The sequence below is a fragment of the Panthera leo genome, chromosome E2 (genome assembly GCF_018350215.1).
Source record: "Panthera leo isolate Ple1 chromosome E2, P.leo_Ple1_pat1.1, whole genome shotgun sequence".
NCBI lineage: Eukaryota > Metazoa > Chordata > Mammalia > Carnivora > Felidae > Panthera > Panthera leo.
In genome coordinates, this window is record NC_056693.1 from 9,998,104 (window position 1) to 10,025,371 (window position 27,268).

The 27,268-nt window shown below is 51.8% G+C and overlaps 2 protein-coding genes and 1 long non-coding RNA gene across 10 annotated transcripts; 1 reads left to right on the forward strand and 2 right to left on the reverse strand.

Moving 5' to 3' along the window:
- Positions 1-2,642: 2,642 nt before the first annotated feature.
- C5AR2 (complement C5a receptor 2) lies at positions 2,643-13,877 on the reverse strand. 7 transcript variants are annotated; one of them, XM_042919892.1, is made up of 3 exons: positions 10,629-10,738; positions 9,561-9,980; positions 2,643-4,439 (listed from the first exon to the last, which is right to left on the reverse strand). In XM_042919892.1, exons 2-3 carry the CDS (start codon positions 9,582-9,584, stop codon positions 3,411-3,413), a joined length of 1,053 nt encoding a protein of 350 aa, XP_042775826.1. In that variant the 5' UTR covers positions 9,585-9,980; positions 10,629-10,738; the 3' UTR covers positions 2,643-3,410. The 7 variants fall into 7 exon arrangements, with proteins under 7 accessions (XP_042775826.1, XP_042775825.1, XP_042775830.1 ...); XM_042919891.1 differs by having other exon boundaries at positions 10,540-10,738; XM_042919896.1 differs by lacking the exons at positions 9,561-9,980; positions 10,629-10,738 and adding an exon at positions 13,259-13,877.
- A 2,050-nt stretch (positions 13,878-15,927) lies between these two features.
- On the forward strand, positions 15,928-16,811 carry LOC122208476. Its single transcript, XR_006197245.1, has 2 exons — positions 15,928-16,043; positions 16,315-16,811. It is a non-coding gene; the product is annotated as an uncharacterized LOC122208476 (long non-coding RNA).
- Positions 16,812-17,067: 256 nt separating this feature from the next.
- Positions 17,068-26,258, reverse strand: C5AR1 (complement C5a receptor 1). Of its 2 annotated transcripts, XM_042919593.1 has the most exons (3): positions 25,967-25,981; positions 25,588-25,690; positions 17,068-18,439 (listed from the first exon to the last, which is right to left on the reverse strand). In XM_042919593.1, the coding sequence occupies exon 3, from the start codon at positions 18,377-18,379 to the stop codon at positions 17,387-17,389; it is 993 nt and encodes a 330-aa protein (XP_042775527.1). In that variant the 5' UTR covers positions 18,380-18,439; positions 25,588-25,690; positions 25,967-25,981; the 3' UTR covers positions 17,068-17,386. The 2 variants fall into 2 exon arrangements, with proteins under 2 accessions (XP_042775527.1, XP_042775526.1); XM_042919592.1 differs by lacking the exon at positions 25,588-25,690 and having other exon boundaries at positions 25,967-26,258.
- Between the last annotated feature and the right edge of the window lie 1,010 nt (positions 26,259-27,268).

Consider the following 27,268-nt stretch of genomic DNA (forward strand, 5'->3'; position numbering starts at 1 on the left):
TCAAGAGGGAAGTTGGATGTCATTACAAATACAAACCTTCCGAAAACAATGTGAACACAGAGAGGCCCATTCATCTGTCATTATCAAAAGAAGGGGAAGAAACTGACTAAGCACTTCTTGAAATTTGCAAAAGAGAACAATTTATTTTTAAAGAAAAATGGGAGGGAGTAAAAATACAAAGTCAAGATGTAAGTCACAAACTACCAACATTAGGAATGAGTAGAAAACTTGAAACGAGTTCTGTTAGGATCCGGCTCATCAGAAACAAGGAAATCAACACGTTCCAAGAACAAACAAAATTAAGAACAGAAAAGGGGAAGTTACAACAAACAAAAAGCGAGATTACTTTTAACGACCCGCCTTCTTAACATGTAAGAAGGCTTACATGAAGTTTATTCTTCTTTCAAAAAAAAGTAAGGCTGATGCAGTAATAAAAGACAATAAATTTCAAAAGCCACAAAAGTCTTTTGATAAACATACCAAAGAAAAGCTCTCCTAAATGGCACCTGGTCCCAGTGGACTGACAGCAGGGTTTCCCCTGACTTTTCATGACGCTCTATAAATTGTCTCAGGACATAATTCATTCTACGAGGGAATATTGGTCTTAATAACTCATGCATGTCAATTCTGAATGAAACGCCAGGAATAAAATATGTATTGTTGAGGACCTACTGTGTATCCCTGTAGCAGATAGAGAAAAAAGATAGCAAGAAAGAGAACCTCATCGCATTGAGGAGCTCAGGGTCTAGTTGGAAAACAGGGTGTAGACAAAGATCGTTTTGATGTTTCTAAGACCTGGGATGGGGGGAGGAGAGACAGGAATAAAAATAGCGCACTGGTTGCCCGTGGGGAATTGACGGTTTACCTGAGAACTTGGGTTCTAGAAACTCAAGTCAGAGAAGAGAACACTATGCCCTCCGTTGGAGGGGAATGGATCAGAGAGGGTTCCCCAGAGAGAGTGTCATTGGAAGGAAAATTTCTGAGCATGGGCACTGGAGTCAAGGGAACGTGGGGTCAAATCTCAGCTCTGTAATTTCCTTGCCGTGTGACGTTGGGCAAACGACCTCCGCTCCCTGAGCCTCATCTTATAAAATGAAGCATCTCTCGTTCCTTCCCTGTGTTGTTGATGGAATTACCCTAAAGGAGAAACTATGTGTAAGATGCTGCCCTGTAAAGACTCTATATCCAGGCACCCCTCTTTATGTTTTACTTTTTAAAGGTACACTCTGCGGGGCGCCTGGGTGGCTCAGTCGGTTAGGCGTCCGACTTCAGCTCAGGTCACGATCTCGCGGTCCGTGAGTTCGAGCCCCGCGTCGGGCTCTGGGCTGTTGGCTCAGAGCCTGGAGCCTGCTTCCGATTCTGTGTCTCCCTCTCTCTCTGCCCCTCCCCCGTTCATGCTCTGTCTCTCTCCGTCTCAAAAATAAATAAAACGTTAAAAAAAATAAATAAATAAAAATAAAAAAATAAAAGATGTGAGCAGGTGAGATTCTCCAGGGGCCCTTCCCAATAGAACTTTCTGCAGTGGTGGAAAGGTTCTATATCTGCACGACCCGATATGGTAGCCACCAGCGACACGTGGCTATCTATCGAAGCTGGTGCAACTGATAAACTAAATGTTGCATTTGAATTCATTTGAATTTGAGTAAGATTGGGCAGCACAGATCCAAAGGGCATTCTGGGCAACGGCACCAGCTTGGGGAAACGGCCCAGAAGCATGAACTAATCCAGCTCAGAGGGTCCGTGTGAGTTTCCTGGGGCTGCCAATTAAGAAGTAACCACAAATGTAGTGACTTAAAACAATGCAAATTTATTCTGTAAGTTTTGGGGGTCGGAAGTCTCAAAGCAAGGTGTCGGTAAGCCCCTTCTGGGGCCGCATTCTGTCTCCAGTCGCTGACATCTGCTTCTGTTGTTACATCTGCTACTGACTCTGACTGATAAGGACCCTTGTGATTCCCTTGGGCCCATGCAGATCATCTAAGATACTCTCCCCACCCCCAAGATCCTTAATCACATCTGCAAAGTTCCCTTTGCCATGGTAGGTCACATAGTCACAGGCTCAGGGGATTAGGATGTGGACCTCATTAGGGGCCATTATTCTGCCTGCCACAAGAATATACTAGAATATAAACGTTTCCAGTAGTGGAGAGAAGCCTCAAATACCAAGCTAAGGAGCTAGGACGTAGGCTTTCCTTCCAAATACACTCGTAATCTGTCACCTTCTCACTACCTCTGCTCTTACCCTGACTCGAGTCACCATCACTTTTTGTTCAGACTATTGCAGTAGTCTCTTCGCTGTTGCAATTGCTCCTCGTGTCCCTTCCCCCCACCCCCATAGACTCGTCTCCACCAGCAACTAGAAGGACCCTATTAAAATCTAAGTCAGATCAAGACCTCTTTCTGCTCAGAAAAGGGTCGCCTGATGTAGATTAGAAAAAAAAAAAAAAATTACAGGGATGCCTGGGTGGCCCAGTCGGTCGAGGATCTGGCTCTTGGTTTCGGCTCAGGTCATGATCTCATGGCTTGTGAGTTCGAGCCCCATGTCGGGCTCTGTGCTGACAGCTCAGAGCTTGGAGCCTGCTTTGGATTCTGCGTCCCTCTCTTGCTCTGCCCCTCCTTCACTCATTCTCTCTCTCTCTCTCTCTCTCTCTCTCTCTCTCTTTCTCTCTCAAGAATAAATAAAATATTAAAATAAAAAAATGTTTAAACCTTTTCCTTGCTATTTACCTGAAACTCAAATTTACTGCGTCTTGTGTATTTTAACTGATAAGAGTAGCTCAGAACACTCCCATGGATCTCCAGACACTTGCTATGGCCTGAGAGGCTTTCGAATCTGGTCCCCCACTATCTATCTCCCTTTCTCACCCCACTTTCCCTCTTGCTCCCTCCACACTGGCCTTTTCACTCTTCCTGGAATATGCCAAGCACATTGTGCCTCAGGGCCTTTGTACTTGCTGAGCCCCGTGTTTAACATACTTTAAGCATGACCTCTCCCTCCCTTCCTCGGGTCTTGGCTAAAATATCACCTTACCCGATGAGCCTTGCCTGACTGATCGATATCCCTGCCTCACTCAGCCCTTTTCGTCCCGTTTAGATTTCTTAACACTTATCACCACTTGATGTATTCCATATTCACTTTTCCTTTGCTTTCTGTCAGTCTTCGTCCACGAGAATATTGTCTGTCTTCGTCCACTAGAATGCCAGCTCCCCGAGGGCAGGGGTTTGTGTCTGTTTTGGTCACTGCCACTTCCTCGGTGCCTATAATAGGGCCTTACACATAGCAGGTGCATAACGAGTGGATGTTGAACGGATAGAGAAATCAGTGATGATATCATTGAGCCCCTGGATCCAGCCGTGCCTGAAGCCAGCTTTGCGAAATCAGACAGAAGAACACAGACCAGCCTCCTTCTAGCCTACACCTCCATCTCCGACACGAGGTCGTGGCTGGTGGATTTCTTGCTGCCCACACTTTCATCCTTGCTCTGCGACTCCTTCAAGGCCCAGTGACACGCGGCCGGCAGTGACCTGCGCAGTTGTGTCCTCCCGAAATACAGGAAGAGCATGGGGTTGAGGCAGCTGTGAGCCAGAGCCAGGCTGCTGACCAGGGGTTCGGCCCGCAGGGCCCGGGCCAGGAGCGCGGAGTGCGGGGCGGCCACGGTGAGCACCAGCCCCAGCACGTGGTAGGGGGCCCAGCACACAAAGAAGCCCACCACCACAGCCGCGCCCAGTGGCCAGCGGCGTCGGGCCGCGCGGCACAGAAGGGCACCGTGGCAGCCGGCCACGACCGCCAGGGGGCCCAGGAAGCCGAAGACGAAGCGGGTGGCGGTCACGGTGTTCTCGGCGGCCGCGGACCCACCATAGTCCACTACGCATTCCAGGCGTCGAGGGAAATGCTCCTGGTGCAGCCGGCGATAGATGGCCGAAGGCACGGTGAGCAGCAGGGCCACCGTCCAGGCGACCGCGCGGGCTGCCTGCACCCTACGAGCCCGCCCGGCGGCGGCCCCCCAGCCGGGCCTGAGGGCCAGCAGGCAGAGGTCCGCGCTCAGAGCGGCCAGGAGAAGCACGCTGGCGTACATGGACAGCAGGATGGCCGAGGACAGGGCCCGACAGCCCACCGCCCCGTACGGCCAGTGGCCCCCGAGGGCGAGGGGCACCGCCAGCATGGGGAGCGACAAACAGCAGAGCAGATCCGCCACGGCCAGGTGGAGGAACCAGCTGGCACCGACCCGGTGGCGGGCCTCTTTCCTGGACACCCAGGCCACCACGGCATTGCCCGGCACGCCCAGCAGGAAGACCGCCCCGTAGAGCAGGAACGGGGCGGCGCCCAGCGGGTCGCTGGAGACACAGGTGCCGTCCATGCAGTCCACGGGGAGGTCCGGAATCCCGTCGTAATCCCCATACTCGTAGCTGACCGACGTGTTCTCCATCCAGGCCCCAGACACCTGAACCGGGGAGAAAGGCGTGGAAAGTGAGGAGGAAACCCCCCCCCCACCGGGTCCCCGGAATCCTAGGGGGTGGGAGCCCCATTAGCGGCTTGGAGACTAGACGCTGTGACAGCCTCCGAACCGCAGCGCGTTCCGGTCTTGCGACTAGCTGGGGAGCGACTTGGACTTCGAAGACGATGCCACGTCAGCACACCCGCCTCCCCCCCACCCTCCCCCCCCCGTTGGAATCCTGGAATTCCAGAACTAGCTCCAGAGCATGCCGGAATTCTAGAATGTCCCAGTGTTACAACCCAGGCTTCTTAGCATCTGGGAATTCCGGAACGCTACAGCGTCACGACATGATCACCATCGGGGCGCCTGGGTGGCCTAGGGGGTGAAGCGACAGACTCTTGGTCTCCGCTCAGGTCGTGATCTCATGGTTCGTGAGTTCGAGCCCAGCGTGGGGCTGCGTGCCGACAGCTCGGAGCCTGGAGCCTGCTTGGGATTCTGTGTCTCCCTCTCTTTCTCTCTCTCTCCGCCCCTCCCCCGCTCGTGCTCTGCCTCTGTGTCTCAAAAATAAATAAACATTTAAAAAATATTTTTATATAAAAAAATGATCGTGATAAAAAATTTTTTGGAATCCCCAAATATTATATTAGGACCCTAGCCAATTATTATTTGGAATTTCCAGAGCAGCGCTGTGTGTTCATGGAAATGTCCTCTATGGGGGCGCCTGGGGGGGCTCAGTCGGTTGAGTGTCCCACATCAGCTCAGGTCATGATCTCACGGTTGGTGGGTTCGAGCCCCGCATGGGGCTCTGTGCTGATGGCTCAGAGCCTGGAGCCTGCTTCGGATTCGGTGTCACCCTCTCTCTCTCTGCCCTTCCCCCACTCATGCTCTGTCTCTCTCTGTCTCAAAAATAAATAAAAATTTTTAAAAATGTGTCTTATTTATTTTTTGAGGGAGAGAGGAAGCAGGGGAGGGGCAGAGACAGAGGGGGACAGAGGATCCGAAGCGGGCTCCGCGCTAATAGCAGTGAGCCCGACGCGGGGCTCGAACTCACGAACAGCGAGACTGTGACCTGAGCCGAAGTCAGACGCTCAACCGACTGAGCCACCCAGGCGCCCTCTACTAAGAGCAATTTTGTAAAGTCGTGATAGTGTCAGGAAAACAGGAAAAATAAAATCTCGAATTCTCCATTAGGAGATTCATTCATTCATTCATTCATTCAAGTTAGCACCTGAGTACCCTGTCTGTTCCAGGCACTGAATTCACAACGGGGTGACATTCTAGGTGGATGGAGGCAGATGAGGAAGGAATAAGTCACACAAGGAATAAAGAAGCAAAATACAGTATCTTAGAAGGTGATAAATGCTATGGCAAAAAAAAAAAAAAAATCACACAGGGAATTTTAAATAAGTGGTCAAAGACGGCCTCTCTGAGAAGGTGACATTTGAACAAAGCCATAAAGGAGGTGAGAGGGATGAGCCGTGTGGGGATCTGAGAGAAGAGAGTTCCAGGCAGAGGGAACAGCCAGTGCAAAGGTCCTGAGGTGAGAACATGGCCGGTCACGTTCAAGGAACAGTGAATCATTCGATCCCTATAACAACCCTCTGATTCTAACACTGCTATTGCACCCATTCTGCAGACGAGAAAACAGGCACAGAGAAATAACCTCCCTACGACCATCCAGCTAAGCAAGTAACAGAGCCGAGTTTTGAACTGGGTTGGCCCCACCCGGACCTCCGGGCCCTGGAATATATTCACCCCGAAATCTTAGATTCAGAAGGCAGGACAGCCCGTGGCCCGGAGCAGACCCGGGCTCTGTAACTGAGTTTCAGTTGGCTCTCTCTCGGTTTCCTCATCTGAGAAATGAGTCACGGAGGTGGACCTACCTCATCGGTTTGGGGCGGAGGGGAAGGAGGCCTTGAGGAGTTGGTGTGTGTAAATCACGTGGCACAGACCAAGGGCTCAGGTAGACCGTAGACGATCCCCCACAATGTCAGAGTGACCTGACCCTGTGGCTGTCTGCTGACTCTTCATGGGCTGGCTGGCCCTACCCAGAGCCCTGTCTGGCATTGACACAAGAGGAAGAGCAGAGGGGAAGTTGGGACACCTTCTGCCCCCTCCACCCTGCCAACTAGCTGCCAACCAGCTGCTAAGAGGCCCGGCCACTGTGTGTGTGTGTGTGTGTGTATGTGTGTGTGTGTGTGCAGGCTTTAAAAATTCAGGGGCGCCTGGGTGGCTCAGTCGGTGAAGCATCCGACCTCGGCCCAGGTTAAGATCACGCTGTCCGTGGATTCGAGCCCCGCGTCGGGCTCTGTGCTGATGGCTCAGAGCCTGGAGCCTGCTTCCGATTCTGTGTCTCCCTCTCTCTCTGCCCCTCCCCTGTTCATGCTCTGTCTCTCTCTGTCTCAAAAATAAAAAAAAAAAAATTAAAAAAAAATTTTAAATTCAAACACTCACCAGCCGTGTGGCCTTGGGCGGGTCACTGAACCTCTCTGTTCCTCAGCTTCCCCGTCTGTGATACGAGGATAATGATATTCCTCCCTTAGAGGTGTCGCGAGCATTCAGTAAGTGAATCGGGGCGACAAGCCGAACCCAGTGCCTGGTCCACAGTGAGCACGTGACATGTGTCACGTGCTGCTACACGTACCCTCTCTCCCACCCTAAGACCCCCGCCCTGCCCAGCTTTTACTGGCTAAAGTCTGGAAAGCATTCCGCGTGTTGGCAGCTCAACCAGTCTGTGGAATTTCCCTTTTCAGATGTCAGACAGGGATGGAACATTCCAGCACCCCCTGGGTCATCTCTTAGCCTTTTCCACGCAATGTGTTTTCGATCTGTTTCCCTATCTGCACACACATCCACCCTTTTCTTACGGTTCAGAATCGGCCCCCTGGCTGGACGGGTCGTGCTCATTAACCAGCCTTAGACTAAATAAAGGACGTTGAAAAAAAAAATTTTTTTTAAGGTTATTTATTTGAGAGAGAGACAGCGTGAGCAGGGGAGGGGCAGAGAGAAAGAGAGAGAATCAAAAGCGGGCTCTGCGCTACCAGCAAAGCCCCGAGATCATGACCTGAGCTGAAACCAAGAGTCGGACGCTTCACCGACGGAGCCACCCAGGCGCCCCAATAAAGGACAGTTTTAATAATGGTCACGAGCAGCTTAATTATGTTATCACCTTTTATGCAATAAACTATATTCATATAACTATATCTACATGTAAAACATAATTACCAAAATAACTATTATTATTACTTTATAACAACGAAGAGAGCAGGTGACATTTATTGAGCACCTACTATGTACCAGGCATAACCCTTATGACAACGCTATGAGGTACGTGCCATTGTTATGCCCCATTTCCCAAACTGTTGGCTACTTCTGGCTCCACTGTGTCCCCGGCATCTAGAAGGGCACCCGGCCCGCAGCGGGTGCTTAGGGGATGTTTGGCGAGTAAACGAATGAAGAGGGAAACTGAGGCACCGAGAAACAAACGGGTGACTTCGGCTTCTTTCGGTTCCTTGAGATCCCAAGCACCCGTGTGAGTGCTCTTGGCACACGTGTGTCTGTAAATCAGCCTGTCGTGTTGGAGCCCCTGGGGCCCGGGGGAACCGTGGAGCAGAATGGACTTGAACCCAACATGGGATACCTCACCGCGACCTCCCAGAGAAGCATACATATGCTCATCAAAAGACCTTTGCCAGAAGAGTCACGTTCACAGCAGCCCATGTTGGGAAACCACCCAAATAGTCACCCACAGGGGAACGAATAAACAGAGCAGGGTATATTCCTGCGGTGGAATGTTCTACAACAATGAGAATAAACAAACCACACACGCGAAGGTGGATAGATCTCACATATACACTGCTGAGGGGAGAGATCCAGACAGACACGCGGGAGGGTTGACTGAGTAGTATCATTCTCATCAAGTTCAAAAACGAGCAGAAGAGGGGCGCCTGGGTGGCTCAGTCAGTTAAGCGTCCGACTTCGGCTCAGGTCATGGTCTCGCAGTTCATGAGTGCGAGCCCCGCGTCGGGCTCTGTACTGACCGCTCAGAGCCTGGAGCCTGTTTCAGATTCTGTCTCTCCCTTTCTCTCTCTGACCCTCCCCCGTTCATACTCTGTCTCTCTCTGTCTCAAAAGTAAATAAACGTTAAAAAAATTTAAAAAGAAAAAAAAAACGAGAAGAATTATCTGGGGGGGGGTTAGTAACTGGGGGAACGGGAGGGCACTTTGGGACCAGGGTTGTGCTATTCCTTTTATTTTTAATATTTATGTATGTTGAGGGGCATCTGGGTAGCTCAGTCGGTGAAGCGTCCGACTCTTGGTGTCGGCTCAGGTCACGATCTTGCATTTTCATGAGTTCGAGCCCCGTATCGGGCTCTGTGCTGACCGCGCGGAACCTGCTTGGGATACTCTGTCTCCTTCTCCCTCTGCCGCTCCCCCCGCTCACGTTGTCTCTGTCTCTCTCCAAATAAATAAATAAACCTTAAAAAAAATTTTTTTTTAAATTTTGAGAGCGGGGAGAGGCAGAGAGAGAGAGAGGGAGAGAGAGAATCTTAAGCAGGCTTCACGCTCGGCGAGGAGCCCAACGCGGGGCCCGATCTCACAAACGGGGAGATCACCGCCTGAGCCGAGATCGAGAGTCTGACGCTCAACCGACTGAGCCACCCAGGCGCCCCCGGATTGTGCTATTTCTTGGCCGGGGTGCTCACTGCCTGTGCAAGCTCGGCTCGTGGAGATATGCGGAGTTTCCTGGTTCTGACGAGCCCACTTTTCTGTGTGTATGTTACACATGAAAATAAAGTCAAAGTCTTAAGGAGCGGGATGACTGAGTCGAAGGGCTAGGTCACGGGACGCGTTGCCATTTGCTGGGGTCTCCAGAAACTGCCCGAGATCCTGGAGGTTGAAGACTGACCGTTTCCTCTCCACCTGGGTGGGAGGGCTACGTGGGTCCTTTGCCCCAAGCTTTTCTGCCGGGCTGCCCGAGTAAATTCCACGGGTCTGGAATCCCAGCGGAATGGTGAGAGGGTTCCATCTCTCAAGTCCCAGGACTGAGTCCCAGCTTCTGACAATCATTCGTCTGAAAGGCCAAGCTGGTGCGACGCCTCCCTCCCGCCCTTCCCTCCATCCTTACTGTGTCTTGTAAGAGGATCCTCATCTTGACCCAATGCCACCTGAAGCACGAGCCGGGCTCACAGCCGGGACCCAGGAGGTCTGAGGTCTCTCCGGGCGTCTGGCAGCCGGGGGGGGATTCCTGGAAGCCCGTCCCCTTGGCCGAGGGCTCCCACGGGACGCCGCTGGGCACCGCCGACTCACGGGCCCCAGCAGATCTCCACAGCCAGGAAAAACAGGAGTGGCCTTGTCCTACGCCCCGGGGTGTGTTTGTCTTGTACTCTTCCCATGACTCACATATCCCAAAATTACTGGGCAGCACATGAAGCCAGAGACGGCTCGGGTGGGTGGAGGGCTGACCCTGTGTCACCAACCCCAGGATCAATGTCACCAGTCACCGATTCTTGGAAGCCACACCTGCGTGCTGTTTGACCTTCAAGACCTGGGGGGGCGGAAATCTGGGCTTAGACTCACTCTCCCATGGGACCCTCTGAGGTCACCCTCACCAAGCGCTCGCTGCCCTCTCCCTGCCTCCCAGCCTCCAGCCGCGTGCCCAGCCCCTCTCTCTCTTCCCTCCGCAGAGCCCCAAGGGCAGATAAACACGCCTCCCGCCTTCCATGCGCTGAGGGAGACGGCTCAGGGTCACGGTCCCCACAAAAAGCCCAAGGCCACCAAACACAGGGCCTGAGGCCTCAGAGCCGACAAAACGCAAACAAATCCTATCCCTCCTGTGAGCCTCAGTTTCCCATCTTTAGAATGGGAAGATGTTGACCTTCGAGGTCCTTAACCTCCCTCCCAGCACAGCCGCAGAGGCTGAGAACGGGGGCGTGAGAACCAGAAGGACTCATATTTCAGGTCCCCCGCTGAGGAGTTTGGGTGGGGGGGAGGGGGGAGTCTCCGCCTCTCTGAGCCTCAGTTTCCTCTCCTGTGCGGTGGACTTTCTGCAGCAGCAGGAAAAAAAAAAAAAAAAAAAACGGTAAAGAGATTGAAAACACACATACGAATACGACAGTGCCCGGCACGTCGGAGGTGGCTTCCCCTGTGCTAAATCCACAGCAGAAAGACTGTAACAGAAACTCTTAAAATTTACATTTTAAGAACGCAGGCTTTGGGGCGCCCCGGGAGGGCTCCGTCAGTTAAGCGTCTGACTTGGGCCCAGCTCATGATCTCACGGTTCGTGGGTTCAAGCCCCGCGTCGGGCTCTGGGCTGACAGCTCGGAGCCTGGAGCCTGCTTCGGATTCTGTGTCTCCTTCTCTCTCTATTCCTCCCCCTCTCACGCTCTGTCTCTCTCTTTCTCGAAAATAAGTAAACATGACCAAAAAAAAAAAAAAAAAAAAAAAGAACGCAGGCTTAGCAAGAGGAAGTGACTCTCTGATCCCAGAGCCCCTATTCAGCAGTTTTCTGTGTTTGTACTTCTCTCTGTGTGTGCTTCAGGGGCTGAGGGGACGTATTTACAATGTTTCTTTTGTTGTTGTGTACAGAGTACAATCATGTTGTTAGAGGAAGTTGTTCTGAGTCAACAAACTGGATGGAACTCACTGCGCGACTTGGGGCGTCTCCCCCTCCCTGGGTGACCGCGTCTTGGCTGAACCTTGTCATGGCCCCAGACCTCCCCGAGGAGACAATTGTCCCCTCCGTCCCTGCCTTGCTCCGGGAGACCCCTTCATCTCCCACACCCTATGGGAACCCGTCCTGGTCCGAAAAGACCCGGGGACTGTCCGTCCTCAGTCTCATCCGGAGTTTACAGATTGGGCTAAAACTGCTCAAATCGTTAGATCTTCATAAAACTCAGCCCCTGAGTCTCGGGGTGCACGTTTCTCGGATTCTGGGAGGCCGAGGTTTTCCGGTGTCCCTGGCGCTGGGGGCCTGGGGGATGCTGTGGGTTGAGGACGGTGTCTCTACGGGCTGCAGAGGCCAGGGGCGAGGGATGAGGGGGTGGGGATCACAGATTTATAAAAAGTGAGGGGCCAATCAGGGGGTGGGATTCCTTTACAGCCATCCCACGAGATGCCAAGTCCCAGCCCCTCAACACAGGGAATCTAGAAGGAGAACACTTTAAAGTTTTTTTAATGTTTTTATTTATTTTTGACAGAGAGAGAGACAGAGCACGAGTGGGGGGGGGGGGAGGGGGGAGACACAGAATCCGAAGCGGGCTCCAGGCTCCGAGCCATCAGCACAGAGCCCGATGCAGGGCTCGAACTCACGGACCACGAGATCATGACCTGAGCCGAAGTCGGACGCTTAACCGACCGAGCCACCCAGGTGCCCCGAAGGAGAACACTTTAGAAGGTTCAGATGACAGGGGCGCCTGGGTGGCTCCGTTGGTTAAGCGTCAGACTCTTGATTTCAGCTCAGGTCATGATCTCACGGTTTGTGAGTCCGAGCCCCGCGTCGAGCTCTGCCGTGGATCCTGGAGCATCCCCTGCTTGGGATTCGCTCTCTCTCTCCCACTCTTTCTGCCTCTCTCTCTCTCAAAATAAATAAACTTAAAAAAAAAAAAAAAGGTTAAGTTGACATAGGAAATTGCCATGTTGTGGGTGCAAATAGGTCGTATTCCGACAAATGTCTGACGAGAAAGCAGGTAAGTGGTTGCCAGGAGCTGGGGGGCAGGGAGGGGTGTCTTTTGGGGTGACGGGAATGTTCCGGAACCAGACCGTGGTGACAGCTGCACCCCACTGGGAATGTACTAAATGCCATTAATGGTGACTTTTTTCGTGACTTGTATTTTACAATTTTTTTAAATAATAAACAATAAGCCATTACACCTCCTCACCCCACAATGGGATGAAGTTTGGCAATTTCACAGGGTTCACCCGAACGTAATTTTGTAGATTCACTTATTTTCTTTAAAGATTCTATTTTTTAAATTTTTTTTTCAACGTTTTTTATTTATTTTTGGGACAGAGAGAGACAGAGCATGAACGGGGGAGGGGCAAAGAGAGAGGGAGACACAGAATCGGAAACAGGCTCCAGGCTCCGAGCCATCAGCCCAGAGCCTGACGCGGGGCTCGAACTCACGGACCGTGCGAGATTGTGACCTGGCTGAAGTCGGACGCTTAACCAACTGCGCCATCCAGGCGCCCCTAAAGATTCTATTTTTTAAGTAATTTCTATCCCCAACCTGGGGCTCGAACCCGCAACCCCGAGGTCAAGAGTCGCACGCCCTACCGACTGAGCAGGGCAGCTGCCCCCACCCTAACAAAACTCTCGAAGCCTGAAAGGGTGAATGGCTATTTGACCCAAGGGATCTTACAGTGTTAGTCACAGACTATTTGAATCACACGATTGTAGAATGTCACCCTAGAACCCGGGCGCGTTAGACACATAGAGCTCCAGAAGTACAGAGCCTGGGTGGCTCAGTCGGGTAAGTGTCTGACTCTTGATTTCGGCTCAGGTCACGACCCCACGGTTCACCGGATCGAGCCCCGAGTTTGCTGTCAGCACAGGGCCTGCTCGGAATTCTCTCTCTCCCTCTCTCTCTCCGCCCCTCCCCCGCTCACACACAAGCGCGCGCGCTCTCTCTCTCTCTGTCTCTCTCTCTCTCTCTCAAAACACATAAACAAACGTTTAAAAGTATAACTAACACCCAAATTAATTGTGTCTGATTCTCTCTGCTTCGCTTTGCTTGCCTCTTACCCGGCCGCCGGAAAACGGACCGTCTCATGCGTGGCTTGCATTGTGCCTCCCATGAGACCGTGCTGATCCAGAACGGTACCTACCCGGGGGTTAGAGGTGTGGTGTTCGGGGAGGTCACACGGCACAGGTGCAGGGACGAGGCTTTGCCCCGGGGGCCTGGGGGAGCCAGGTCTGAGGAATAGGTGGGTGGGTGTCGGGGCACTTGGTGGCGGTGGTAGGCAGGGGGCGGGGGACGGACACAGCCGGCTCAGCCAAACCCAATCATCCACTTTCTTTCTCCCCCACTTCCTCCTCAGAACTTGTTGAGCCAGCAGATGCCCCCAAACCCCAGATGTGGCAACGGCCGGGCCCTTCAGCCCACTTCCCTCTCCCCCGGGCGGGGCGGCTCACCACCTCGGAGAAGCCACCTGGATCCCACGCGGTGACCTCAGAGTGTTTCCAGAAGACCATTGCGGGGCGCCAGCTCTTGGGACAACGTCTCCCTCCCAGATCGGAGTGAGGGAAAGACCTCGCCGTCTGCAGCCCACTCCCCACCCCCGGGGAAAGCTGGCCGTGCTCATGATCCGAGCTCAAATCCAGAGTCCGGTGCCTAATCGACCGAACCACCCAGGTGCCGAACGGGACGATCTTTTAAAAACAGGCCGGTTGGGGCGCCTGGGTGGCTCCGCGGGTTAAGCATCTGACTTTGGCTCAGGTCATGATGCCACAGTTCACGGGCTGGAGCCCCACATCGGGCTCTGTGCCGACAGCTCAGAGCCTGGAACCTGCTTCAGATTCTGTGTCTCCCCTCTGTCTGCCCCTCCGAGGCTTGCACTCTGCCTCTCGCATTGTCTCAAGGATAAATAAACATTTTTAAAAAATTAATAAAAAGAAATATGCTGGGAGCGCCTGGGTGGCTCGGTGAGTTGAGTGTCCGACTCTTGATTTGGACTCAGGTCGTGATCCCAGAGTCGTGGGATTAAGCCCCACGTGAGGCTCCACACTGAGCGTGCAACCTGCTTAAGATTCTCTCTCTCTCTCTCTCTCTCTCTCTCTCTCTCTCTCTCCGCCCCTCCTCTACTCTTGCTCGTTCTGTCTCTCAAATTAAACACACAGTTACAGGAGGGAAATGGGGAAGAAAATTATAAAAGAAATATCTTGGATATATTGTTAGGCGAAATATAGCATTGGCTGCATGAATATATTTTATATATGAAATATCATTGTATATTACAATGTAATAAATATATTGATAGTATTACTATCACTATAATACATTGATGTCAATTATATACATTCATATAATGTTAATATGTGTTATATATGTTCTACATTATGTAACATAGTTATACATTTTGATTTTATCTGATTATAAATGTAATTATTAATAGGGGCACCTGGCTGTCTCAGTCAGGATCTCAGAGTTGTGAGCTCAAGCCCCACGCTGGGTGTAGAGATTGCTTAAAAATAAAATCTTTGCTGGGGCGCCTGGGTGGCTCGGTGGGTTAAGCGTCTGACTTCGGCTCAGGTCGTGATCTCACGGTCCGTGAGTTTGAGCCCCGCGTCGGGCTCTGGGCTGACGGCTCAGAGCCTGGAGCCTGTTTCAGATTCTGTGTCTCCCTCTCTCTCTGCTCCTCCCCGGTTCATGCTCTGTCTCTCTCTGTCTCAAAAAAATAAATAAACGTTAAAAAAATTAAATAAAAAATAAATAAAATCTTTGGGGCGTCTGGGTGGCTCAGTCGGTTAGCATCGGGCTCTTGATTTCCGCTACAGTCATGATCTCGTTGGTTCATGAGTTTGAGCTGACAGCACAGAGTCTGCTTGGGTAACTCTCTTTCTCTCTCCTTCTCTCTGCCCCTCCCCTCAAAAATAAATAAATAAACATTTTAAAAAATAAATAACTAAAATAAAATCTTTGAAATATATATATACACACAATTACTATATAACATATTGATATTCATATAATACATAATTGTATAATGTTCATGAATATATTATATTCAACATTACTATGCTACTCATGTCATTGTTGTTAATATAATTATAAAATATAGGGGCGCCTGGGTGGCTCAGTCGGTTGAGCGGCCGGCTTCGGCTCACGGTCCGTGAGTTCGAGCCCCGCGTCGGGCTCTGTACTGACAGCTCAGGGCCTGGAGCCTGATTCGGATTCTGTGTCTCCCTCTCTCTGACCCTCCCCCGTTCATGCTCTGTCTCTCTCTGTCTCAAAAATAAATAAACGTTAAAAAAAATTTAAATATATTACTATTATTTCATCCATTTCTTTTTTATTTTTTAAGTGTATGTATTTATTTATGTAAGTTCTACCCCCAACATGGGGTGCAAATTCACGACTCTGAGATCAAGAGCCACACACCCTCCCAGCTGAGCCAGCCAGGTGCCCCCGTTTCTTCTCAATTTTTTAGTGTGGCAACCAGAAAACTGGAAACTACCTGTGAGATTCACAGCATGTTTCTGTTGAATGGCGCTGGTCTATACGATATTTCTAGCCCATCTGCACACACGCACGCACGCACACAAAACACTAAACAGAACTGTTTTGCAGTCAATTATAAGTAGCACAGCGTTTCAACATTTATTGTTTTTTATTTTCATTATTCAAAGAAAAATTTTTTTAATGTTTATTTATTTTTTAGAGAGAGAAAGACAGAGCGTGAGCGGGGGAGGGGCACAGAGAGAGGGAGGCACAGAATCCGAAGCAGGTTCCAGGCTCCCAGCTGTCAGCACAGAGCCCGACGCGGGGCTTGAACTCACAAACTAGGAGATCATGACCTGAGCGGAAGTCAGACGCTTAACCCACGGAGCCACCCAGGCGCCCCTATGTTCATCATTCAAGCGCAGCAGACTAGTTTTTTCAAAAGTCAAAAGGTTACACGCTGAGGGGCGCCTGGGTGGCTCAGTCGGTTGGGTGTCCGACTTCGGCTCAGGTCATGATCTCGCGGTCCGTGAGTTCGAGCCCCGCGTCGGGCTCTGTGCTGACAGCTCAGAGCCTGGAGCCTGCTTCCGATTCTGTGTCTCCCTCTCTCTCTGCCCCTCCCCCGTTCATGCTCTGTCTCTCTCTGTCTCAAAAATAAACGTTAAAAAAAAAAAAAAAAAAAAATTTAAAAAAAAAAAAAAAAAAAAAAAAAAAAAAAAAAAGGTTACACGCTGAATGAGTCCATTGATATAACGTTCCTGGAAAGGACCGAATTGAAGATGAGAGTGAAAAACCGTGGTGGCCAGGGGCCGGAGACCCCGCTGGGAGGGTGGAGGGCAGTCGGTGGGGGGTGGGGGCTGGAAAAGGGCATCATGGGGGATCCGGTGGTGACGAAAATATCCTGCACCTCGAGTATATCGGTGTCGACATCCTGGTCGTGATCTTGTAATGTTTTGCAAGGTGTTCCCATAGCGAAATAGGTCAAGGGCACAGAAGATCCCTCTATATTATCACTCACAGCCAGCTACACGTGAGTCCGCAGTGATAACCAAAATTTAAAGTTTCTTGAGTTTTTTTTTCTTTTTTTCTTTTTCTTTTATTTATTTTGAGAAATGCAATCCAAACAGCAGTTTACAAAGTAAAACGTCAAATTCCCGCGTGACCTCCTTCCCCCCTGGAGGTGCCCAACCCATGTTTCTTAACCTCCCCTTACGGCAAGCTTCCCACACACTTGCTTCTGACCGGGACCATCTAACCTCTTTTTTACTTAAGGCATTTAAAAAAAAAAAAAAAAAAAAAACCCAATTGAGTAACATTTTAACCTACTGTACTTTAAACACACTTAGTTGGGCTTTTTTTTTTATGTTTATTTTATTTGGGGGGGAAAGAGGGAAAGAGCGTGAGCAGGGGAGGGGCAGGGAGAGAGGGAGACACCGAATCCGAAACAGGCTCCAGGCTCCGAGCTGTCCGCCCAGAGCCCGACGCGGGGCTCGAACTCACGAACCGGGAGCTCGTGACCCTGAGCCGAAGTCGGACGCTCAAGCGACTGAGCCGCGCAGGCGCCCTTCACTCTTCTGCAAAGGCTGAGACGTTCCCATCTGTCTTCTGTGTATCGAATGTGTCCTAGTCACAAGCTCCACGCGCACGCGCAGACAGAGAGCTGTTTGGCGGGAGGGGGCAGGGTTGCTCCCGGGAACACGGTTTCACCAAGGTCACGGTTACCGTGAGCCCAGAGACACCGCACGGGTGGGAAGGCGGGGGGGCGCCGAGCAGAGGGCGGCCGGGAGCGCGCCCCTCACACCGCCTGGCTCTTCTGGGCTGGGGTGTCCGCCGTGGAGAGGGTGTAGGACTTGCTGTCCCGGGACACGGACTCCTCGGTCAACACGTTCCGGAGCCTGGCGGGGAGGGACTTGAGGAAGCGGGCGTGCAAGCCCCGAGCCGCCGCCACGTAGATGACGGGATTTATGCAGCAGTTGACGTAAGCGAAGGCGATGCACAGGGCGTCCAAAGCCGACACGTTCTTGAAGGTTCTCGAGTGCGGGTGGAACAGGGCCAGCATTATCCCCGTCACCTGGTAGGGCAGCCAGAACACAAAGAAGCTGGTCACCACCGCCGCCACCACCTTGACCGTCTTGGCGGAGCGCGTGGCGCTGCGACTCCACGTCCGAATCAGGAGGAACGTGTAACAGATTCCGAGCGTGACCAGCGGCCACAGGAAGCCCACCACCAGCCGCAGGATGGCCACGACCCTCTCGGTGACGAAACCGTCCCTCCCGTAGTCCACGCCGCACTGCATCTTGAACGGAAAGGCCTCCACCTGCACCACGCGATACATGAAGGACGGGATGGTCAGCAACAGGGCCAAGCCCCAGGCCACGCCGCAGGCCGCCCAGGCCAAGTGGGCCCCTCGGTAGTTCTGGCACCAGATGGGGTTAAACACCAGCAGGAAGCGGTCGGCGCTGATGGTGGCCAGGAGCAAGATGCTGGCGTACATGTTGAGCAGGATGAGGGAGGGCAGGACGCGGCAGGCCACGTCGCCATAGGGCCAGTGGCTGTGCTGGACGATGGATGTGAACAAGATGGGCAGCGCCAGGCAGGAGAGGAGGTCGGCCACCGCCAGGTTGAGAAACCAGATGGCGTTGATGTTTCGCCGGACCTCGAAGCCTGTCACCCACACCACCAGGCTGTTGCCCGGGACGCCCACCAGGAAGACCACCGCGAAGATTACCAGGGCAATCACATTCGGAGCAGACAGGGTGGGGGTTCTAGAAGACTTGTCCACTGGCATGTACGGGTCCACGGTCCAGCCATAATCAGGATACTCAGGGGTGCTGTAATTCAGGGAGTCCTGGGTGGGATGAGAGAGGCAAGAAGGGCCCATGAGAGCTAGGCGGCCAGGAGCCCATCACACCTCTTCTTGGAGCCCCAGGTTTCTCCCCAGGGAAACGGGGATGTGGAGGGCCTAGACCCAGCGACAGGGTTACACCTGCCGCCCTGCCGCCTCCTGCTAAAATCCCTGGACATCCCCAGGATCCGGCAACCGAGCGGGCAAAACCTAGTCCTGCTGCCAACGTTGTGCTCACTGTCCGTTCTGACGGGACTGTACCCCATGACACACAGCTGGTTCGCTCTTTTTTGAATTTTTTTTTATTGATTTTTTTTAATGTTTATTTATTTTTGAGACAGAGAGAGACAGAGCATGAACGGGGGAGGGTCAGAGAGAGGGAGGCACAGAATCCGAAGCGGGCTCCAGGCTCCGAGCCTTCGGCACAGAGCCCACGCTGGGCTCGAACTCACGGACCACGAGATCGTGACCTGAGCCGAAGTCGGAAGCTCAACCCACCGAGCCCCACCCCCGCGGGCGCCCCGCGGCTCCTTAGCTCTTTTTTTTTTTTTTTTTATTTTTTTTATTTTTTTTTTTTTCAACGTTTTTTATTTTTTATTTTTGGGACAGAGAGAGACAGAGCATGAACGGGGGAGGGTCAGAGAGAGGGAGACACAGAATCGGAAACAGGCTCCAGGCTCCGAGCCATCAGCCCAGAGCCCGACGCGGGGCTCGAACTCACGGACCGCGAGATCGTGACCTGGCTGAAGTCGGACGCTTAACGACTGCGCCACCCAGGCGCCCCTTTAGCTCTTTTTTAACGCAGTCAACAAACTGAGATGATATCCCCAGGTGGCTACCCCACTGCCGCCCATCACCCCCTTTTGCTGCCTCTCACCCACTAAGACAGCTCCGTGCTCTGTCTCCGAGTGGCTCCCCCCCCCCCCCCCCCCAGAAGGCAGGGATTTGGCCTGGTATTTAAGCAAGGAGAAAGGGGGAATCAAAAAAAAAAACAAAAAAAAAACCCAAAACAAAACAAAACAAAAAACAACGCTCAGTCATCCAGGTAAATATGTTGATGCGATGTTTTAAAGAATCAAAATCAATGCCCGCCCCTCCCCCTCAAATCCATGGGGCGTGGGGGGGGCAAAACATCCAAACTGTAAATAAAGACAGGCTGCCGTCTTTGTTTGTTTCCTGCCCTTGCACGATTGTGCCTTGGGAACCGTCCAATCAGACCACAGTTTGCTTTCCCAGACAGGTGGGTGTCTGCAAATGGACACTGGTGTGTAAACGTATCGGGCAATTCCGGGGTTTTATGGACAGTCACGCTGCTGGGGCTTATGAGGTGGTTTCTGTTGTGGGGCGGGGGCGGGGGGATTTGGGCAGAGCTTTATTTATTTGTCCTACTCGGTTCAAACTACCGGAGGGTATTTTGCGAAGGGTAGAGGGGCACACATGTGTCCTTTCGCTCCGGGTTCCCGGCTAGCTCAGCACGGCACTTAGGGGCCAGATCCCGACTGTCCTGCTTGAAGCCTGCCTGGGCCCTTGGAAGTTCCCTTACTGCTCCGTGCCTCGGTTTCTTTCCTGGTTGACCCGTACTCTTCTATCACCATTAGCTTAAGTCGTTTCAAAACCTCAGGGTCAGAACAGAGAGAAAATATTGGGGGGGGGGGGTGGCAAGATGAAGCATAAAAAATAGGAATAAGATACAGATTTTTGCCTTGCAAGAGGAAGGACAGAAGGATATAGAGAAAGATATAGGTGTCCAAGAACACAGAGCGCCTTAGCACCCAGATTATGGTCTCTAATGACCCTCTGCCGTTCAAAGGGCCCAGGCTTGGGGCGCCCGGGGGGCTCAGTCAGTTAAGCGTCCAACTTCCACTCAGGTCATGAGCTCAAGGTTTGTGAGTTCAAGCCCCACATCGGCCTCTCTGCTGTCGGCGAAGAGCCCACGGCAAATCCTCTGTCCTCCTCTCTCTCTCTGCCCCTCCCCTGCTCATGCACTCTCTCCCTCTCTCTCTCTCTCAAAAATGACTAAACATTAAAAACAAAGATGAGCCAATTTGAGTATCTAATAATAATTGCTATGGAATGAAACACATTCATATGTAAAGATCTGTGAGCTCGAAATGACAGTAAAAACAAGCAAACCCAGGGGCACCTGGGTGGCTCAGTCAGTTAAGTGTCCGACTCTTGGTTTTAGTTCAGGTCATGATCTTGTAGTTGGAAGGATCAACCCCCCCACTGAGCTCTGTGCTGATGACGCAAAGCCTGCTTGGGATGGTCTCTCTCCCTTTCTCTCTCTACCCCTCCCCCACTCTCTCTCTGTCTCTCTCTCTCTCTCAAAATAAATAAATAAACATTAAAAAAAACAAAACCCAAGCAAACCCATTGGTCACCTTTTTATTCTGGAAAAGAAACAAATCAAGCACTTATCCTGCCATTTCTGCACAGGGTATATATATTTCAGGGAAATAAAGAGTTGATGTAGCAAAGTCTTCCTTTAGGAAAAAAAATCTAAGAGGGGCGCCTGGGTGGCTCATCCAGAGAAGACAGACAATTGGACATCCTGTTCTATCTGATGTGACGCATTAGAAAGGACACAGCACCGCCTGTGAAGTGATTCTGGCCCAATAAATGAATGGGGCTCCAATCAAGGTTCTAGATCAAGAACGACCAGTCCACAGGAAAAGCAGGGGACGGAGGAACATGATAACGCCACAGGGACAAGATCAGCCCAAGGAGACCGCAGAAAACTCTACAGGACAAATGGTACGGTCTGCTTCCTCCCACAAATAAATGACACTGTAAAAAAGAAAAAAAAGACAGAGAGAGAAGACGAAGAAATGTCATGGATTAAAGGAGATTTAGAGGCATCTCAAGCAAAGGTAATATGGAGACATTGTTTGGATTTGAAGTGGAATAATCAAGCGGAAAATCAGACATTTTTGAGATAATGTGGGAAATGTAAAAATGGAGTGTTTGACCATAGTAAGGAATCGGTGCTAATTTTATTGAGGCTGATGTGGTATTGTGTTTATGTTTTTAAAAACCGAGGGGGAGGGGCGCCTGGGTGGCTGGGTCAGTTGAGCATCCGACTTGGGCTCAGGTCATGATCTCACTGTCTGTGTGCTCGAGCCCCGCGTGGGGCTCTGTGCTGACAGCTCGGAGCCTGGAGCCTGTTTCGGATTCTGTGTCTCCCTCTCTCTCTGCCCCTCCCGTGCTTGCCGCGCTCTGTCTCTCTCTCAAATATAAATAAAAACATTAAGAAAATAATAATAATAATAATAAAAAGAAGAAGAAGAAATAAACACCGAGGTATTTAAGAGCCAAAGGGTGTGATGCCTACAACTTACTCTCAAATGTTCAGGGGGGAAAAAGATGATAGATAGACAGATGATAGACAGATGATTGACTGATAAAGCAAATCCGGAGAATCTGGGTGAAGAGCATTATGGGAGTTCTTTGTATCGCTCTTACCGTTTTTCCGTAAGCGTGAAAACATTTCAAAATAGAAAGCTCAACTTGTTGCAATATTTCTATTGGTAAATAGCCCCTGCGGGAGCCTTCCCCTTACCATCCCCCCCTCCCACACCCCTTCTTCCCATTTCCTTCTGGGACCCACCCAGCCCCCTCCTCCCTCCACTCCCCCACCCCTATCCCCAAGCTCCAGTTTAACTAAAGGGTTAATGCCAGGCCCAGCAGGAGGCTGTAGGGCACCTTTAGCAGGTGGTTAAACTCGTTGTGAGTGTTCCCTTTGGATGCAGCATTCAAAGCTAGTAGCTTTTGTGCTTCTGGTTCCACAGCTCCCAGGCCTCCTTGGCTACACAGTGACTCAGACTCCGAAAAGGGAGCGTCCCTACACGCCCCCACTCCCTGCTCCTCAGCTGACAAAGTGCCTTCCGGATGGCCATGACAGACGTGAGCTCACCGGGGGCCCTTTTCCTTTTGCTGATTTCATAAGGCCAGGGGAAAAAAAAAAAAAGAAAGTGCTGATTCGAACACCCTGTGGCTTCCAGGACCCTGCCAGGACCAGTGGCTGGGAAAAGCTTTGCCCCTGCAGCACCCCTACAAAGATGGGAAGTCACCAGAGGGTCCAGCAAGAGGGAAGGGGCTGGGTTAATGATGGCGCATCCCGGCCCACAGAACACATCTGGGCCACTCTCCCAAAGAATGAGGAGTTTATGCTCTGATGTGGAAGGCGCTCCTAGAGCTAGGGTGATGTGTAAAACCCGGGACCGGAGGCGCCTGGCTGGCTCAGTTGATGGAGCCTGCACCTCTTGATCTCGGGGTCGTGGGTTCAAGCCCCACGTTGGGTGTAGAGATTGCTTAAAAATATGGGGGCGCCTGGGTGGCTCAGTCGGTTAAGCGTCCGACTTCGGCTCAGGTCATGATCCTGCGCGGTTTGTGGGTTTGAGCCCCGCGTCAGGCCCTGTGCTGACAGCTCAGAGCCTGGAAGCCGCTTCGGATTCTGGGCCTCCCTCTCTCTCTGCCCCTCCCTGCTCGTGCTCTGGCTTTCTCTCTCTCTCTCTCAAAAATAAGTAAACATTAAAAACAAAATTAAAAAAAAAATACAAAAATCTTCTCTGGGAATGCAAGCTGGTGCAGCCACTCTGGAAAACAGTACGGAGGCTCCTCAAAAAACTAAAAATAGAACGACCCTACGACCCAGCCATTGCACGACTAGGCATTTATCCAAGGGATACAGGGGTGCCGTTTCCAAGGGACACACGCACCCCCGTGTTTATAGCAGCGCTATCGACAAGAGCCAAAGTCTGGAAAGAGCCCAGATGTCCCTCGATGGATGAACGGATAAAGAAGATGCGGGATATATATGCAATGGAGTATTACTCGGCAATCAAAAAGAATGAAATCTTGCCATTGGCAACTACGTGGATGGAACTGGAAGGTATCATGCTAAGTGAAATTAGTCAGAGAGAGACAAATATCATGACTTCACTCCTATGAGGACTTTAAGAGACAAGACAGATGAACATAAGGGAAGGGGAGCAAAAATAATATAAAAACAGGGAGGGGGACCAAACAGAAGAGACTCATAAATCTGGAGAACAAACCGAGGGTTCCGGGAGGGGTTGGGGAGGGGGGAGGGGCTAAATGGGGGAGGGGCATTAAGGAACCTACTCCCGAAATCAATGTTGCACTCTATGCTAACTAATTTGGATGTACATTTTTAAAAATTAAAAATTAAATTAAAAAAAATTTTTTTTAAATGTGGAACACACGCACACATAAAAGAAAGTCTGATGCAACCGTGCAGATGGGGGGGCAGAGGGCGCTGGGGCAGGAAGAAAGACGCTCTGATGCACGGCAGAGGGAAAGTCTAGGTTGGTGTGCCTTTTGGCAATGTCTCTTAAAAGAGAAATTGCCCACGGACTTAGCATCTGCAGTTCTGGACACCCAGACTTGGGTCCAAAGATGTAACTTTGGTTTCAAAGACAAAACATAGCGGGGGTGTCTGGCTGGCTCAGTCGGTAGGGTGTGCGACTCTTGATCACGGGGTCGTGAGTTCAAGCCCCGCGTTGGGGGTGGAGATTGCAATAAAAAAAAAATTTCATTTATTTTTTAAAAATTATTAACGTGTATTCATTTTTGAGAGACAGAGAGACACAGAGCGTGAGCAGGGGAGGGGCAGAGAGAGAGGGGGACCCCAGAAGCCGAAGCAGGCTCCAGGCTCTGAGCGGTCAGCACAGAGCCCCCCGCGGGGCTCGAACCCACGAACCGTGAGACCATGACCTGAGCCAAAGTCAGACGCTCAACCGACCGAGCCACCCAGGCGCCCCTAAATAATTTTTTTTAATAACATTGAATTTAAAAAATAAAGACACGGGCGCCTGGGTGACTCAGTCAGTTAAGCGACTGACTCTTGATCTGGGCTCGGGTCATTGTCTCACGGTTCATGAGTTCAAGCCCCACATCGGGCTCCGTGCTGACAGTGTGGAGCCTGCTTGGGATTCTCTCTCCCTCCCTTTCTCTCTGCTCTTTCCTGCCTCTCTCTCTCTCTCTCTCTCCCTCTCTCTCTCAAAATAAATAAATAAACTTAATTAAAAAAACATAAAGACAAAACATGGGAAACAACCTAAATCTCTATTGACAGGGGAGAGACCCTCCCAGGAGACTATCACACAGCTGACAAAAGGAAAGGACGAATCCCCTTGAAATATACACGGATGATAACTGTATCTTCCTCCTCGATGTAAATGTAAAGTGCATAGCACAGGGCCTGGCATACAGTAAGCGCTCAATAAATACCGGTTACTAATACTATACGTTACTCTAGGGGAAAAAAGCAAGCTGTAGGCCAATGCGCAGAACGTACGTCTGTTTGCAGGGGGAAGGAACGACAGACGTGCCACATGCAGTGAGCGCCTACTGTATACCATGCACGTAAAAGCTTTCCGTGTATCATTTAGTTCTTTCAGTGATCCTGTGGCGTAGGTTCTAGTTCTGTAGGATCGTCGGATTGTTCTCCCCATCTTCAAGGTAAAGAGAAGGAAGCCCAAGAAAGAGGAGTCTCCTCGTCTATTACACAGAAGAGACAGAACGTGAAGCTTATTTCAACTCGACCCCCATGTCAAACTACCCCCTACTCTATTCCCTACACCTCTGTTCTTGAGCACCTGTAGACTGTTTCTGGAAGGATCCAACACAGCGTGACAAGGAGTCTGAGGCTCTGGGCTGGGCGGGCAGAGTGACTTTTCACTGAATGCGCTTTGGTATTTGGGACCTTTTTGCGGCAAGAAGAAGCCGAAGCCAAAGGTCGGTCCGCTTCGCAAAGTCCTGTTGGCCCCAGCCAGGTCTCAAAAGTGGGGTGAGGCAATGCCAAGCCCCTCCTTGGTCAGCGAATGTGTCTTCCGTTTCCTCTTTCACCCAGATGAAGCAAGACCAGAACCTCTACCAAGGCAGGTACTAAATCACAGCCCTGCCTCTCTGGAGACCCAGCCCTGGGGGCACAGGGGGGTGGGGGGCAGGGGAGGCGGGAGCCCTCCCAGAGCCTGGAGACCGGCTTCCTTTGACACTCACAGAACCCATGGGACAGCCTGGGTCTGCCACCCACCCATGAAGCACCCGGGCCATCTCTGCTCCTGCCTGGGCCTCAGTTTCCCCGCCTCTACAATTCAGAACATCTGAAAGTCCGGGTGAGTAACTACCTTGCTTCCGAGCTGGTTCTTTGCAGCCTCCCAGGGTTTGCTCCTGCCATTCCCGCCGCCAGAAAGACCCCTCCTGGATCTCTCCACTTGAGGAAGATGTCATCTAGCCAGATCCAACACTCGGATTTCCTGCCCCAGGGACCTTTCTGATCCCAGCCCCGAGGACCCGGGGATAATCCCTTGATGATCTTACTTTTTAGCTGTTTCCCAGCCCTGGAGAGTCTTGAGATGCAGGTCAGGGGAGAAGGGAGGAGACTGAGAACAGAGAGAGGCAGAGGCAGCGAGAAGGGGAGAGGTGGGGAGAGAGAGAGAGACCCAGCAAGGAGACAGAGAAGGGAGACGGTTCCTGAACCCCATGATCCTGCTGGGGGGGACTCACCATATTCGGGTCTCCCGGGGTTCCCCGCTGATCGAAGGTGCGTCCTGCCCACAGACTGTGGTTTTTAAGCCCCAAGGGAGGGTGCAAACAGCAGAAAGGAAATGACCAGTCTTTCCCCTCTGGGGTTCTCATTGGTCTGCGCACTGGGCACCCCAACTGGGGCAGCTTCCGTGGGGCATTACCCAGAGAGCTCTGAACACCTCCTTCCAGCCAGAGGAGGGAGGCTGGGCTCACAAAACTGAGGAAATTCCTGGCCTGACGAGGGTGGAACCCAGAGAGAAGAGACCCCTCCACCCTCCACCCAGATCTAGGCTCAGCCCCTCTCTTGGCCTTGGTTTCCCCATGTGGGACCTTCTAGGGCCTCGGGGAAGGTGCAGAAAAGCTCAGAGATCCAACTGGATCAAATCCCCTGGGATCCTGGGGAGCAGGGATCGTGAGTGAGCCCCAGCCTCCCAGCCAGGTTGCTTTGAGGCCCAGAGAGGTCCGTGGAGGTGGCCCGGCTGTTAAACCCTCCTGCCTGGCCTTTTGAAGTTGGCACCCCCTGAGCACAGCCATCGTTTCCGGCTTCTTTCTGGGTTCTCCCAGAGACACGTGGGAGCCTGGGGTGAGGAAGGACCCTAGTTGGTCTCTTGTGGCTGCTGTAACAAAATGCCAGAAACTGAGCGGCTTAGAACCACAGAAATGGGGGCGCCTGGCTGGCTCGGTGGGGAGAGCCCATGAGTTTAGATCTCAGGGTTGTGAATTTGAGCCCCAGGTTAGACAGAGGTTACTTAGAAAAGAAAGGAGGGGCGCCTGGGTGGCTCAGTCGGTTAAGCAGCCGGGACTTCAGCTCAGGTCATGATCTCGCAGGCTCGTAGGTTCGAGCCCCGCGTGGGGCTCTGTGCTGACCGCTCACAGCCTGGAGCCTGCTTCCATTTCTGTCTCCCTCTCTCTCTGTCCCTCCCCCACTCGCTCTCTCTCTCTCTCTCAAAATTAAAGACAGTTAAACAGAAATGCACCACCCCTACCAAAAGAAAAATCGGAAAAAAAAAAAAGATTTTTTTTGACCCATCTCCACCGCCATGCTGCCGAAGCCCCTACAGAGTTCGGAGTGCGTCCCCCCAGGCTGTTACAAGTGTGGTATTTGTGTTTGGGGACCCACACGAGGGTGCACGATGTCGGGTTTTAGTGTCGCTACACGAAGCCACGGGTGTGGTCCAGGGGCGCTCAGCAAGGACTTGGACAGTCGCTTTCTGAGGATTTGGCGCAGGTAGGGAGGAGGTGCTGTCATACTGACCCTGACCTCAAGGGGGCGCTTGAGCT